At 34.4% G+C, this 15,468-nt stretch overlaps 1 protein-coding gene across 1 annotated transcript; it reads left to right on the top strand.

Moving 5' to 3' along the window:
• Window positions 1-286: 286 nt before the first annotated feature.
• On the top strand, window positions 287-14,880 carry LOC143543435 (pathogen-related protein-like). Its single transcript, XM_077035757.1, has 6 exons — window positions 287-430; window positions 620-752; window positions 832-870; window positions 2,245-2,248; window positions 11,875-12,133; window positions 14,809-14,880. The coding sequence occupies exons 1-6, from the start codon at window positions 287-289 to the stop codon at window positions 14,878-14,880; spliced, it is 651 nt and encodes a 216-aa protein (XP_076891872.1).
• The last annotated feature ends 588 nt before the right edge of the window (window positions 14,881-15,468 follow it).

Here is a 15,468-nt window from a genome sequence, read left to right as displayed (position 1 = left end):
AATTTAACAATGAAAGATTCATTTCACTTTAAGATGTAGTACTAGGAACGTTTCGATCAGATCCTATGAAACTGCATGGTTGTTGGTTGTTAACCTAGGATCTCATGAACTATACAATATATAAATAATACTAATGTTAAATTTGGGGAGCCAAGCATTAACATTTTGTTAGATTTTGTTCAGAATTCTAATATAATAAACAACCGGAAGTCAAAGGTTGTTCTCATCAATTGTTATATAAACCTAGTACCACATGGTGTTTTTCCATCATAAACCAAAACAAGCAATGGATCAATACGTAGGTTCAGATGTAGACAAATACAGATGCTTCATGAGTGGTGAAGGTGAGAAGAATACCAAATGGAGGTTTGGTGAACCCCTTAACTATGATAAGGTCAACAAATTCTTTGAAGAAGGCAGGACGCCCAAGGTATTGAATTACTCGCTAACGGCTAAATCCTAAACACACGAATAATAACACATACAGAAATCTATATGCAGCATTGTGTCACATATCACATTATATTAAGTCATTGTACATTTGTATGTTATCCCATTTGTGTTATTATTATTAATCTTTTACTAGTAATATTTTTGTAATATTTTCATGTGTGTTAAGGTATGGCCTAGAGGTTCGTTAGAAGAAAAGGTTCAAAATCTGGTTAAAACATGGGAAATGGAGTTATTCCATAAAACTGACCCTAAAGATCATAAAACGGTTGATATCTCAAAGTTAAGAATTTTTGTTAATGGTACACTCAAAATAAACTTCAACTTTTGTTGTATATAAGATTAACTATTGTAGGTATTCTAAGGACCCATGATTTTCAGGTCGACACCCGTCAACACCGGAAGGTGTAGCTGAGATAGGTGGAGGATGTTGATCAGTTCTTCATATAAGCAATATAAAACATGATAAATATTAAACCTATGAACCTGTTACAGCATGAAGAGTAGTAACCGCAGCAGGGTATGATGTAGTCGACATGCTTGTCATCTTGATCGAGTTCCCCTTTAGGATGTATAGTTAAGGATGGTTAGGGTTCTTGAGAGGAACCCGGTTTAGAAGAGAGATGAGACACATGAGTTACTTATGTGTGTGAGATTAGGTTATGATGTTAATTTATTCTCTCTATATATACACCCAAGGGGAAACCCTTTATTAGCTGTTAAGAGTAATATTGCCCATCAACAATTACCAAGCTAATATATAATAAGGTATAATTAATTATTTTGATCTATTATTATATAAATGATAATGATGGTCATATAAATAAATATATAAAATATATTTATTCTTACATTCTCCCACTTGGCCGAGTAATCATTTATTATGAGTATTAGATAAGCCTGATCAGGATTTAACACTCATTTTAGTTTTAAACTCAAATTGGAGCAGAGAAATACAGTCATTGAATTGAACATCAGCTCAAGACCCCCATTAATCATACTGCAGTCCTTATTTAAAACCTAAGTAGTTATGATCAAAATTTTCAAGTAAGCCCTTCAGAACGTTTGATTTGTATATTTAATTCATCTATATGTCATTATGCATGCAGAACATATTAAGAGACGTACAAAATCAAAACTGATGAGGAAATTTAATAGTTAATCATTCATAGTACGATATGCAGTTGTACGTGGTCATTAATAAACCCCTCATGGTTATAAGCGCTTTCATAATATTTATGGGTAATAGACCTTTAGTTATAGGATCCTTAAGCATATCATGAATGTATTTGTGACAATCGTCAATTTCAGGTTAACTCCGTTAACTCAACTCTATCAATCAAACTTAAGATCATTGAATCTATAAGCACACTTCATTACATTTAAACTAGGGTTTAAATGACGCTTAACACTTACTACATATGTAGTCTTTCGGGATTTGCACCGAAACGCAAACGAGTTGAAGCAAACGATTGATGAATAAACGAAAAACGTCAAAACAGTAATTATGTGATAATTATGTGTTAGACTTATGTGTTACGTGATAACATGGTTATGAACATTAACTCAAGATGTAAACTAGTTAGTTAAGTTAGAAAAACAACAATTGAAAGTAGAGGGACTTGAGTGTAACTTGTATGTTTATAAATATATCCTTAACAATCAACCCTAGCTCATTATTATTAACCCCACAAGTCCGATCGGCCCCTCCCTCCCTTGCTCCTTGGCTGCCGTCAACTATACACACACCTACAACCCTAAATTCAAGCTTTTGATTGAAGAACTAGGTGCTAGGAAGGTATAATTGATCATCCTTTACATCCTTGTTACTTGATTTTGATGTTTAATGGGTTAATTGAAAACCCTAGCTTGACCGATTTCATGTATGTATAGTTAATATGATTTGTTGTTGATTGGATAATGATTTGATAACTAGATTGAATGTTGTTGCATGTTAATTGTTGTGTCTATGGTTTGAGTTCAAACAAAAACCCTAATCATGTATGTAATGGGTAATTGATGTGCATGGATAGTGTTTATGGAGTCTAGAGTGTTATATGAATGCATGATAGTTCATAGGTTGTTAATATATTGAGTTTGGATGCAAACAGTTTCTGGACAGAATGTGTATATAATGTTTAAGTGACTGTAACGAAGTGTAAACGTGAAAATTGGTTGAGATTATTGGTACTACAGTAAACTAGGTTGAGTCTAGTTTCTATAAAGTATAAACTTGTAATTTTTAGACAAGTAGAAGTTAACTTTAATGATTTTACAAAAACGTTGTGCAAAGCTGAGCTGTTAGACCTGCTGTTAGGTTGTTTTGTAAATGTTATATTTCATGATCTACGAGACCAATTGGGTTGGTTCCACTTCTGGAAGTTGACTTATTGAGTTAGGAACCTAACCCAAGTAGTCTTGCATTTATTGGATTTTTCGTTTAACAGGAATTGCAAATAACATTCTGTTGCGCATGAATTTGACTGTTATGAGTTTGCTGTAATGATTTGATGATTGTGAGAAAACTATGTGGAATAAAAATATAATAAAATATGTTCTGGAAACCTAAGACATATATGCTTCTGTGATGATTTTTGGTGAATTAATTGAGATACTATGATCGGTGGAATAGTACAATCTTTCAAGTAGGATTTCTGTCTCGGTGAAACTAGCTGCTGAGTTTTGTGAAATTGCATGAAACATGATACTTGCTAATTTATTATCGTGTTTTGACCAAATTGCCCTTGAGGGGAATGATTGCTAGATAAATGTCGTGTTTTGACCAAAATGCCCTTGCGGGGAAATAGTTGCTAGTTAATTGTTATGTGTTGACCAAATTGCCCTCGTGGGGAATAGTTGCTAGTTAATTGTTATGTGTTGACCAAATTGCCCTTACGGGAAGTAATTGCTAGTGATGTACTTTATGAATACGTGACACGTAAATGATTGCTTACACATGTAACGTATCACAAATACATTGTTAAAGTCACACACGATTCACAAACGAAACACGAAACATGTTATGTGCATAGGTATTATGTGCCGGGTCTAGAGACTCGATAATATTCCGACACTTAGAAAAAAAATCTCTTTGTTGTTTTAGAACGCTAGAGAGAGTTTTTCTGTGACGCGCATCTTGGTGATTTAATTTGGGAAATTCTTCGCAAACAGTGAGTTTCACTTTCCCCTCTTTAAACTGTTTTCAAACGCTTTTCACTTGAGGGAGATAACATACTCCACAACGCATTTAAGATTTTGTTATAAATTATATATCACTTGTAAAGGCTAAGTGGCAAACGAAACATTTGAAGTCCTACACATCGAACCGGTTAATATTTTGAATAGCGAGTCACTGTTGAGTAGTACTACTGGGTTTGACAAACCCCACCCAACGCTAAACTCGACTGGAGGTCGAGCGGGTGTAATTTTGGCTAACACGTACCATGGTCTGGAGGACCTGGTGACAAGGCACTTAATAAACGAGTCAGCTTCGGTGTCGAACACTTAGTAATACTTGTTGTATAGACTAGCTACCTATCGATATATAATTGACATAACACTATCTGGTAACGCAAAACGCTGTAACGCTGTAACGCAAAACGCTGTAACGCTGTAACGCAAAACGCTGTAACGCAAAACGCTGAATGCAAACGCTAAACGATTTATTTTTATATAACTTGTGAACTCACCAACCTTGTGTTGACACTTTTAGTGTGTTATTCTCAGGTAGCCGAGGCGGGCGCGCGGTTTAGGAACATGCATTGATTGAAAACGCTTTTGTTACGCAAACTTATTTTTAACGGTTACCATAGGTTTTAAGTCGTCCTGCGTGACGCAACTTTTGGATTAAAGGATTTTACGCTTCCGCATTTATTTACTCGTAAACGTTTTCATGGTTTTGAAACTTTGTTTTATGGTTTGATTATAACTGATGATTCCGATCCTGTTAGTTCACACCCTCTGACGGTAAAACTCCGTTAGTGGATTTTGAGGGTGTGACAGTATTCGATATGAAAATTTAGAATTCCTCAATTCGTTCATAAACGAATAATTAATTTCATATCAAAATTTAATGCAGCATCTATCAAACTGTTACTGTTTGAGAAAACATGGTAGCTGACGTTATCATAATTAGTCTTTAATATATAAGTTATTTGGAGTTTAATAAAACTTATGAGTCCACTAATAAATATTCAACAACATTTATTGACAACAACGTTGTAATTAATCAACATATTATGTTGTTATGACTTAGGTTGTTGTTATCAGTTCATTATGACTCCTCCATGAGATAATTTATCTAATGACATAAGAATATATCCCTAAAATTACATTTTCTTATCTCTGAATATTACAAAGTTTAGAGTAATATACCGGTTTGAATTCTCACTTCTTCTTTTAAATTATAGTCTTTCATTTCTTTTAAAGATTAATACTCTTTTAGATGTTTCACATTAATCTAGGCATATCTAGTGTGTTACAATTTTGAGTAATATCTGAACGAGTATAGACTTGAACCTACATAAGGCTTCTACTTAATGAAGCATAAGGTAATAATCTCAATGATCCTATTATCCTCTAAATAGAGCAATATTGTTTGTTACATGTGTAAGGACCCATTTAAGATAAAACTTATAGAACAAAAATAATGTCCCTTTGGGTCTATCTAAGAATGTTATGATATCTATTATGTAAGGGATATCTTTGAGATATTTCATATCAAAGTGTGTGAACAATGCTTTGACTTATGTAACATATACTTGTCAAAAGAATGTCATCTATATAAGGACAAGTTTGTTTTTAGTTGCTCCCACTCATCTTGAGGTAGGTACATTAATCACTTGGTTTTGATGAAAATAATTGTATAAATATTTCATCAAATTTTGATGCTTGCATTAACCCATATGTGGATTTTATTGACTTATAGACTAAATGTTCATTAACCTTCAGTATATAACATTTAGGTTGTTTTATGAGCATGTAGATATGTAAGTCAGTTATTAGGGAAAGTTGTTTTAATGTTCTTCTAATGTAGCTCTTTAAATATTATAAGCTACTTGAACAGTGATGATCCTCAAAGAAATGTTTTATAATATAGGTTATAAGATTCTTTGATGATTTATTCCCTTTTGAATCTAACCTTTAAAAATCAATTATGCTTCTTAGTGTTTTAACGTTTGTGTTAGGATTTAGTTTAGTTATGAACACCTTTAGGTGATTCAACCAAATCTCAAAACGTTAGCGACTTATGGAGTCAATTATGATTGATGATAATGGTTTAATTATAAGGGGTATGATCAATAAACTTCCCAACATCCAATTCAACTTTAGTTAGAGAGGTTACATAAGCATCAAATTTAGTAGGTTTTAAAACCTAGATGGTCTCCTAAGTTGATTATTAGGTAATTTTAAAAGTCTCAGTTTTATGGATTAGCTCTTAGTTAGGTTGCTATCATTTTCAGGATTTTAAATGTTTAAGATTTGGCGCAGTATGATGTACAAGAGGTGTAATTGAAGTAAAATTTAACATCTCTCTTCCCCCCACCACTTGTACTTCTAGCAAGTCATTATAAAGACTTTTACTGCTCCCACTGACCTTAGAAACCTTTAGGAAATTAGCAAACTTAGGGTCAGTATTTAAAACCAATAGATTCTAATAGAGAAACAAGTTAATAATATAAGTTGTTGCAGTTTCTCTTGGTGAGGATTAATTTAGTAAGAATTCTGAATTTGTCCACGTTTAAGCAACAATGAAACTTTTGTAAGAGTAGTAGTAAATTCTAAAGAGATAAGTTTTGATGGAATAGTGTTATGATGGAGCAGTGTCTTGTACAAGAGGTGTATTTGAGATAATATCAAGTTTTCACTCCCCCACCTCTTGCAAATCTTGTAAGTTATGATTGAGACTCTTAAGGCTCCCACTGATCTTTAATATCTCTAGGAAAAATACAAGAGAAGTTTCAATGATGTACATGACGTGGGAATCTGTAATATATATGTTAGACTTCATTTGATTCCATTAACGTCCAGATGTCATAATAAACTTAAAGGACATATTTAGAAGAAATCGTATTAAGTATATATGAACGGAGCTCTTTAAGACCGCGGACCATAGAATACTGATGTAAGGCCCCGTTACCGGTAGCCCTACTTTGGTGTTGGATTTACTTATAAACACAGTTCTAAATATCAGAGTTAATTAAAACTTTACGCGGAATATAACTTCAACCATAACGTATTACAAAACTGTCAAATCTTGTCTTAACAAACATTCAAATTTATTTAAACATAAAACATAGTCTTTAAACATCACAACATTTCTTCGAGATGCCAGTATCTTCGATTCCATGTGTCTTCAATCACGCGAGCTGCCTCAATCTATTTGCCTGCGTGCATACTAAAAGTCAGCCATGCTGAGTGAGTTCTAGTTAATCACATAACTCACTTTACATACACATACACGTGCCCGAAGGTACGCATTACATACTTAACCTATTCATCATTCTTTCATATACATTTATAACTAACCTTATGTTATAAAGAGCATTCGCCCTACATACCTCGGATATTATTAGGGTCTGGTACCCTCCATCATCGGATATTATTAGGGTCCGGTCACCCTCCATCCTCGGATATTATTAGGGTCCGGTACCCTCCATCCTCGTATATTATTAAGGTCCAGTACCCTTTCTTCCATACCTCCTTAACATACCTTCTATATACATAATCGTAAGTTTCGCACATACATACATCATTCATTCTTCATCTTACAACATACATATAACATCAACCATTTTTTGGCAGTACATGCAATTCCGAAGATCGTTCATGTACCGACAAGAAATCATTCATACATTTCACATAATACATATATGGCATACACTTATCACTTAGGATAAGTGTATTAACTAATCACATCGAGTATGCACATAGCCCCGAAAACATAACAAGGAATGGGGCTAGAAACTCACCTGAATTCGGTTACGTTCACCGTTAATTGTTATTCCTTTCTTCAGTTGGGCACAGCTAACTGTATAATAATTACATGCATCAATTAACTATCACTACTTATCTCGTGTTTCTAGTCTAATTATAACCCTAGACGAACGGGGGTTCGGGGGGCAGCGCCCTGGCAGGGGGGTCTAGGGGCGGCAGCCCCTAGCAGGGTCCAAGGGGCAGAGCCCCTGGCTGGGGTCGAGCTGCCAGGTCAGCTTGGAAAAATTTTATTTCCATTAACTGCCTTATCACATTTTTCATTAACATTTTGAATCATTAATTAACGTGCTACTTTAAAGTTCAAGGGCTTCTTTGTAATTAAATCATTCTTTTCTAAGTTCAGGGACCATTCTGTCCTTTTGCTAAATTTCTAGTTCGTTACTTATCCTTAACGAATTGGCTTGTTATGGCGAACTGGTTCTTGTAACGAATTGAACCCTCTAGCGAACTGGACCCTTAACGAATCAGTCCAAAGCGAACCAGTCTATGTAACGAATCGGTCCATCTAATTTGTATCTTTTCTAACGAAATGGTTATAGCGAATCAAGGGTAATTCGTTACCCTTTTCCCTTAACGAATTGGATGCGAATTAGAGCTAGTTCGTTATGTTCCCTTATACGAATCAGCTAACGAATCACCTATTAATTCGTTAGGCTCCGCAACATTCTCTGACATTCCTTAACCTTGTACCACTATTCCGGCGCCGCCATTGCCGAAAAATCGGGTTTTCGCCGGAAAAAACGAGTTTTCATTCATTTTTCACCGTTTTTCGCCCCGTTCGATCCAGATCTGAGCTAGGGTGATCCCTAAGCTCATCTTAGGTTTGGTTTATACCCGATTCCATCTGGATCTCGTAACTTAAACGGTTTAATGGTGTCGTCTCGTTGTTTCGTGACCATATCTAACTGGTTTAAGTTAATAAAACGTCATACTAGTATTACCTCGGGTCGGTGCTCGTTTTCCTTCTTGGTTTCGGTTTGGAGAAAGGATGAACTAGAGAGAATCTTAAGTGTGTGTTTTGGATGGTGTATTGAATATGTGAAATGAAGAATTAAATGGTGATTAAGGGTTTATATATTTATGGATCATGGGCTTAAGCCCATGGTCTTTCCCTCTTTCTTTCATAACCCAAGTCCATAACCCATACCCATTTACCCAACACTAGCCCAACTCATTTTCTATTTATCTAAACCGATAACGACCCACTATAAAATAGACGAAATTTACTTTATTATTATAACCGAAAGTAGGATGTTACAACTGATTAGATACAAGTAAATAGCATTTTAAATGATAAAAGAATTATGTCTGAATATTCCGTTTGAGTAAGTTTCACGAATGTTAGTGAAATATAACTTATGGTGGACCCATACTTATTCCTTAAGCCAAGTAATGTTTAGGGCATTTAACACATGATTTAAAATCACTAAGAATGAGATTATATGAAAAAATCACCCTCATCAACCATGTCATGATTTCTCATAAAATTTGGTTTTAATAGCTGAATATTATAGGTCTCATTTGTCTTTCGTTAAATTTTTATTTTCATTATAACAAAATTTGTGAAAGTATACATTATCATCTAGTTCTATTTTATAAATGTTTCAATCCAGATATTGATAACAAATAATATAAGAGTTTAAGGTAAGAGTGACTTTATGTTGGCTATGCAAACCTTATAACTGTCATAATGTAACTTAAGTATTGATACTAAATTCTGATTAATCTTAAGAATATTTAAGGTATCATAAAGTGTAATTAAAAGACAGCTTATCATGGTGCTAATAACCTTAACATTTAAATTTGTCACTAATACTCATGTTAGTTATTTGTTGATTTCGGGTAAACATATAGAACTAGACTCAACAAATCATGTGTTAATGGGAATATTAGGATTAGCAGACTTATATATCATTATTATACAACTATCAATTTTAGCAAGTTGTTCTTTTGAATTATGGATAGTCTTGTAATGTCTATGCCTAATCTAATGGCATATTTTTGCAATGGGACTTCTCCTTAAGAAACCTAAAGCTGGAAGTAATACTTGTATTTTGTCTATTAACCTTAGAATTATCCTCTTTTAGGTTTTAGTGGTAGTGAGTTGAATAACATCTTATTTCTAGCACCAGACATTTCTTTTCGTGTACGTATGTTGCTGATCAACACACTCATTTTCCTTTGGTACTTCTAAGTGTTATAGTTGATTCGTAAGGCACCAAATTGTACAGCTGAAAATTTTAGTATGTAATGTACTAAAAAGAATGTATTTATTTCCATGTGTAAGCCCTTAATTTTATGGGTCATAGTATTTTACATTATGATGTATTCAGTAATGCCATTTAACCTTATAGTTAGAATTTTCAAGAAAGAATGCATGCATCTTATGAGTTATTTTGATTAGTCTTAGGAAAAACTAAATCAAGAATAACTCTAATCATAGCATTTATTTAAATAAATTATTGATTATCATTATTATAAGAGACATTATGATTGACGCATCCCATTTGTTATGCTCTAGTTTTTAATATAATGATTGTTATTAGAAAGAGCAGTAGGATAGCCATATCATGTGTTAATGAATAATTAAAATTGAGAAGAGCTAAATGTTATTAAAACTCTTTATGAGACAAAATTCAATTGTATTTTAAGATTAGAGTGGATGATTTGGATGAGATCGTTATTTATTCAAGAAAATATATTGAGTTATATTATGGGATATTAAAATAATATAGATTAAAGTTTATGATTATTAGATTAATGAAGGATCATTAATATGAGGATCACTATATTTTATTGAAGATGTGATATGTCTATTATTAACATCAAACTAATATATTATAATTAATAGTTCTACTTAAACAAAAAATAAATCACCTTTGGACAGAATTAAAATTTATTTAAGTATATGTGCAAAACAATTGTAACACATCACCTTTGGGCAGAAGTGAGACAATTATTTTAATTATGCACGAGCTAGTTTTGCTAAATAAAAATGTAACAAATCACCTTTGGGCAGAAGTGAGACATTTGTATCATGTTAGGCAAAACTAACAAAAGTTTTTCAGTTATACTTGAATGATAGGGTAAATGTAACTCGTCACGTTTGGGCAGAAGTGTTACATCAAAAGTTCATTCAAGTTAAGCCTTTATGTTTTGTAAAATTTTATAATATTTAAGGTTTACAAAACATTTAATTAATTAATAGCGGAAAATGTTTAGAGTAAGGATTTTTAAGTTTTCGGTAGGACCTTATTTTGCGGAATTAGTTCTCGGAAATTTTGGGTTCCCGAGAATTGTCAGTTTCCGGCTTTTAGTGGGTTTTTCAGTATTTGGGTGTTTACATGATTTTATGGAGTTTTATGGAAAATGTTAATTTCGGTATTAGTGAGTTTTCGGGTTTATGGGTTATGGCCCCAAACCATTTTAGAAACTCATAAACTCTTAAAACACATAAGCTATTTTAAGCCCATAATACGTGATTTTTAAATAGTCTGTGAACCCGTAAACTGGTTTAAGCCCCTTAACCCGTGATCTTTATTAACTAAATTAATAATGATAAGATTTGGTTCAAATCTTTTTAATGATTAACAATTATATTTGTTTTCTATTTTAAGGGGATTCAAATATTTTAAGAAAATATTAAAACTTCTAAGTTATCCAAGATTTGAAAAAATATTTCCCTAAATAATCATTAACAAATTTTAATCTAGATTTTGAACCAACATACGTATAATTTTCGATAATAATGATGAACACGAAGAGCATCATCGAAATTTTAACAATTAAACATAAAAAAACTTGGAATCGAAATCTTTAAACATGAAATTAACAGATTTGGAAAATATTAGAGTTTACTAAATATGAATTTTAACGATTTTAAAAAGTTTCATGTATTGTTTTCGTAATAGAACATGAAAAACAAAGAAACCTAAAAAATTAAGGTTTATCAAGTTTTAGTCCATGTCTTCTGATTCAATTCCAGATTTACGGTAAACATGAAGAACTGATTAATCAACATCACTCTGATGCCACATGTTGATCAGTTCTTTATGTAAGCAATATAAAACATGATAAATATTAAACCTATGAACCTGTTACAGCATGAAGAGTAGTAACCGCAGCAGGGTATGATGTAGTTGACATGCTTGTCATCTTGATCGAGTTCCCCTTTAGGATGTATAGTTAAGGATGGTTAGGGTTCTTGAGAGGAACCCGGTTTAGAAGAGAGAGGAGACACATGATTTACTTATGTGTGTGAGATTAGGTTATGATGTTAATTTATTCTCTCTATATATACACCCAAGGGGAAACCCTTTATTAGCTGTTAAGAGTAATATGGCCCATCAACAATTACCAAGCTAATATATAATAAGGTATAAATAATTATTTTATAAATAAATATATAAAATATATTTATTCTTACAGAGGATACAATATGTTTCTTCAAACTTCATTACCGAAAAATGCCCGATTGTATGATCCTAGTAAAGAAACTGTGGATACGGCTCATGAACTCTTCGCCACCACGTTTCCTAGAGGTTTTGCAATGGAGATTCTAGAGGTTTATTCCGGTCCTCCAGTGACCGCGTATAAGTTCAGGCACTGGGGTTACATGGAAGGACCGTTCAAAGGTCATCCACCTACCAATGAATTGGTAGAAATGTTTGGTGTATCTATAATGGAGGTAAGAATGCAAACTAGCAATTGATTTTTACTGAAATTTTATTTTGCTTTTATTTTTATTAAAAAAAAGACAGAATTACAAATTTTGTCCTTTAAAAAAAGCCAAAAACCGGTTCGTGTCCTTTTCTAAGTTTCCTTGCAGGCGGTGTCCTTTAAACTTTTTTTTTCTACACGTTATGTCCTTTACGCTAACTGGGTTAGAAAAACTCAGTTAAATGCCCTCACGTGAGACGCATGTGAGGGCATTTTTGTCTTTTTGCCTACCCTTCTTCTTCTTCTTCTTCTTCAGATATGAACACCTCTAAATAAACCCAGATTCCGGTCAAACTCGCCAAGGGATCACCACCGCCACCATAGCTCCGCCACCAGCCACCGCCGGAGAACCCATAAACCCAGATTCCGGTCAAACTCGCCGGAGAAGACACAAACCCATCTCCGGAGAAGACACAAACCCAGATTCCACTCTTTATCCCCATCTCTTTCTCTCATCTCTCTTTCTCTCATCCCCATCTCTTCCAGATCCAACATCAGGGCAGCCACAAAACCACAAAACCTAATTAACCTACAACAACAATTCAACATAATCGAAGCAGCCACTTGCACACCATACCACCAAACAACCATAATAACACCATCGCACTTAATATCTAAAATTAGTGTTCTAAATAGCTTATTAGGTATGAAATTAGGGTTTCCGACGGACAACAACCACATCGCCGTTAAGATCTAAAATAAGGGTTTCCGGCGGAACACTAATCGAGGTCTTGGTACACTTACCGTCCCTTTATTCATTTGGTCACTAGTCCGATTGGACTTCTAATCATCGTCTAATGCTTCAATCACCACCAATCGCTACAAAGGGAGCTTCTTTTGGTCGCCGGAAACGAGAAGGCTTGTACCCTCTACTGTCGTCGCAAACAAGCAACCTCGTGATGCCCAAACCATGTTAGTATACACCGGTTTTGTGGCTGCCCTGATGGTGGTGGTGTTAGTAACGGTGGCAGGTGGAGGTCATGGTGGCTAGGAGAGAGAGAGATGAGAGAAAGAGATGGGGATAAAGAGTGGAGGTCATGGGAATACCGTAATTGTTACCGGATCTGTGTGTTAATAGATACAGAAGAAGAAGAAGAAGAAGGGTAGGCAAAAAGACAAAAATGCCCTCACATGCGTCTCACGTGAGGGCATTTAACTGAGTTTTTCTAACCCAGTTAGCGTAAAGGACATAACGTGTAGAAAAAAAAAGTTTAAAGGACACCGCCTGCAAGGAAAGGACACGAACCGTAATTTGGCTTTTTTTAAAGGACAAAATTTGTAATTGGGTCATAATAATAATAATATTATCGTTTGTTATTGTTATTATATAAACTCAAACCCTAACAAACTTCTTACCGGAACTCGAACTGCCAATGGCGTCACTCCGATTCACTCCGTTCTCAACCTGTACGGACCGATGTTCACCGGACGTCAAACTGTTCCGCTGCCGGAAGCCAGTATCCGTCCGGTGCTCCGCCGGAGACTCTACGGTTACCGGAGGCGCTGATTTCGATGCGAAGGTGTTCCGGCATAATTTGACTAGGAGTGATAATTATAACCGGAAAGGATTCGGACATAAGAAGGAGACTCTGGAGCTCATGAATCAGGAGTATACGAGTAAGTGATATAAGATTAAGTTGATTTTTGTTGAAATGTTACAGGATACGGAAAGGATTCGGACATAAGAAGGAGGCGCTGATTTCGATGCGAAGGTGTTCCGGCATAATTTCACTGGGATTGTTGGTTTGAAGTGATGTTGATGTGGATGAGGGAATCGGAGATGGAGCGGTGGCTGGTGGCGGAGCTATGGTGGCGGTGGTGATGGTGTTTGAGGAACATAGAGAGAGAAGTGAGATGAGGCAGCACAGAAACAGAAGAAGAAGAAGAAGAAGAAGAAGAAGAAGGGTAGGCAAAAAGACAAAAATGCCCTCACATGCGTCTCACGTGAGGGCATTTAACTGAGTTTTTCTAACCCAGTTAGCGTAAAGGACATAACGTGTAGAAAAAAAAAGTTTAAAGGACACCGCCTGCAAGGAAAGGACACGAACCGTAATTTGGCTTTTTTTAAAGGACAAAATTTGTAATTGGGTCTAAAAAAAACTTAGTTAGAAGTTAAGATTTTACAGCTAAAATTCAACTTTAATACTCTCTCCGTGCTATTAAAAGTGTCTAATATTTCATTTTCTATTTGTCTCATTACAAATGTTCACTTTGGAAATTTATTAATCAATTTTCAAGTTTACCCTTAAACACACACAATTTGAATTAATAAACAACATTGATGGACCCAGTTTCCAAAGACATTATTGTTATTTGGTAAGCAAAAAAAAAGTAATCATTCAGTGTAACTTAAATTTTGTATTTTTCAAACCATGACACTTAAAGAGAGACGGAGGCAGTACAATCTTTGACTGTTTCAACCGTTATTTTAAGTTATTAACTGAAGTTGTGATTTTCAACCAAGTGTTATCTTTAATTTCTAAAGAAAGGTTGCAAACAAACCATATTCCATGGCTATATATGTTTGCGACAGTTTCTATCGGTCGCAAATTTTGGCCACATTTGCCTCTTTTTTCAGTAGTAAGTGTTGTTCGGGTATCTTGATCTCAATATGTTTATGTGATTCTTTCACTTTTTTGTTAGTTGGATGAAAACTTTAAAGTCGTCAAGATGGATTTGTCTACGACAGAGGAGAACTACTCGCCGGTCTCATGAAGGGTGCAACTTGTGGCGCTGTCGGTGAAACTGTTACTGGTGCAGGGTCTTCGGCGTGCCCTTTTTCTTAAATGAAGTTGACATGTTTTTACCGGCCGGATTGGAATAAATGAAGTTGTGTTTCCGTTTTTACAGTATTGGAATAAATGTAGTTGTGTTTTCTTTTGGTGTTTGTACTGTCGTATGTCTTGTTTTCCGTTTTAATTTTATTAGTATGTTACTAGAGATGTTGTCCATCACTGTCTTTTATTATTGTAACAACTTATTATAACTTAATTTAAGGCCTACCGTTGTGTTTCAATATGTTTACGAGAAACAAATAATAATTACAAGGAAAACAAAACAGCTTTTCAGGTTCTGAAACTCTCGTAATCGGGTTCATTGTTATGTAGCAGATTATGGGCCACGCACTAACTCTGATGTGTCGGTGATTCTCCTATGATGTATTCAGTACTTGACTTGTTTCTTTAACTCATAGATGCGTAGTTTTAAGTACTTGACACTTTGTATCTTTTAGCTTCAAAATATGTCTTTAGAATCTTTAGCTTAAGCATTTTTATTAAACAAACAAGCAGATAGGTTTTGGTG

This window comes from Bidens hawaiensis, unplaced genomic scaffold (assembly GCF_021521415.1).
Source record: "Bidens hawaiensis isolate Kalapana, Puna unplaced genomic scaffold, B.hawaiensis_p1.1 tig00013121_1, whole genome shotgun sequence".
NCBI classification, from domain to species: Eukaryota; Viridiplantae; Streptophyta; class Magnoliopsida; order Asterales; family Asteraceae; genus Bidens; species Bidens hawaiensis.
The sequence above is the reverse complement of the archived record's forward strand: the minus strand, read 5'-3'. Positions and strand labels throughout refer to the sequence as shown.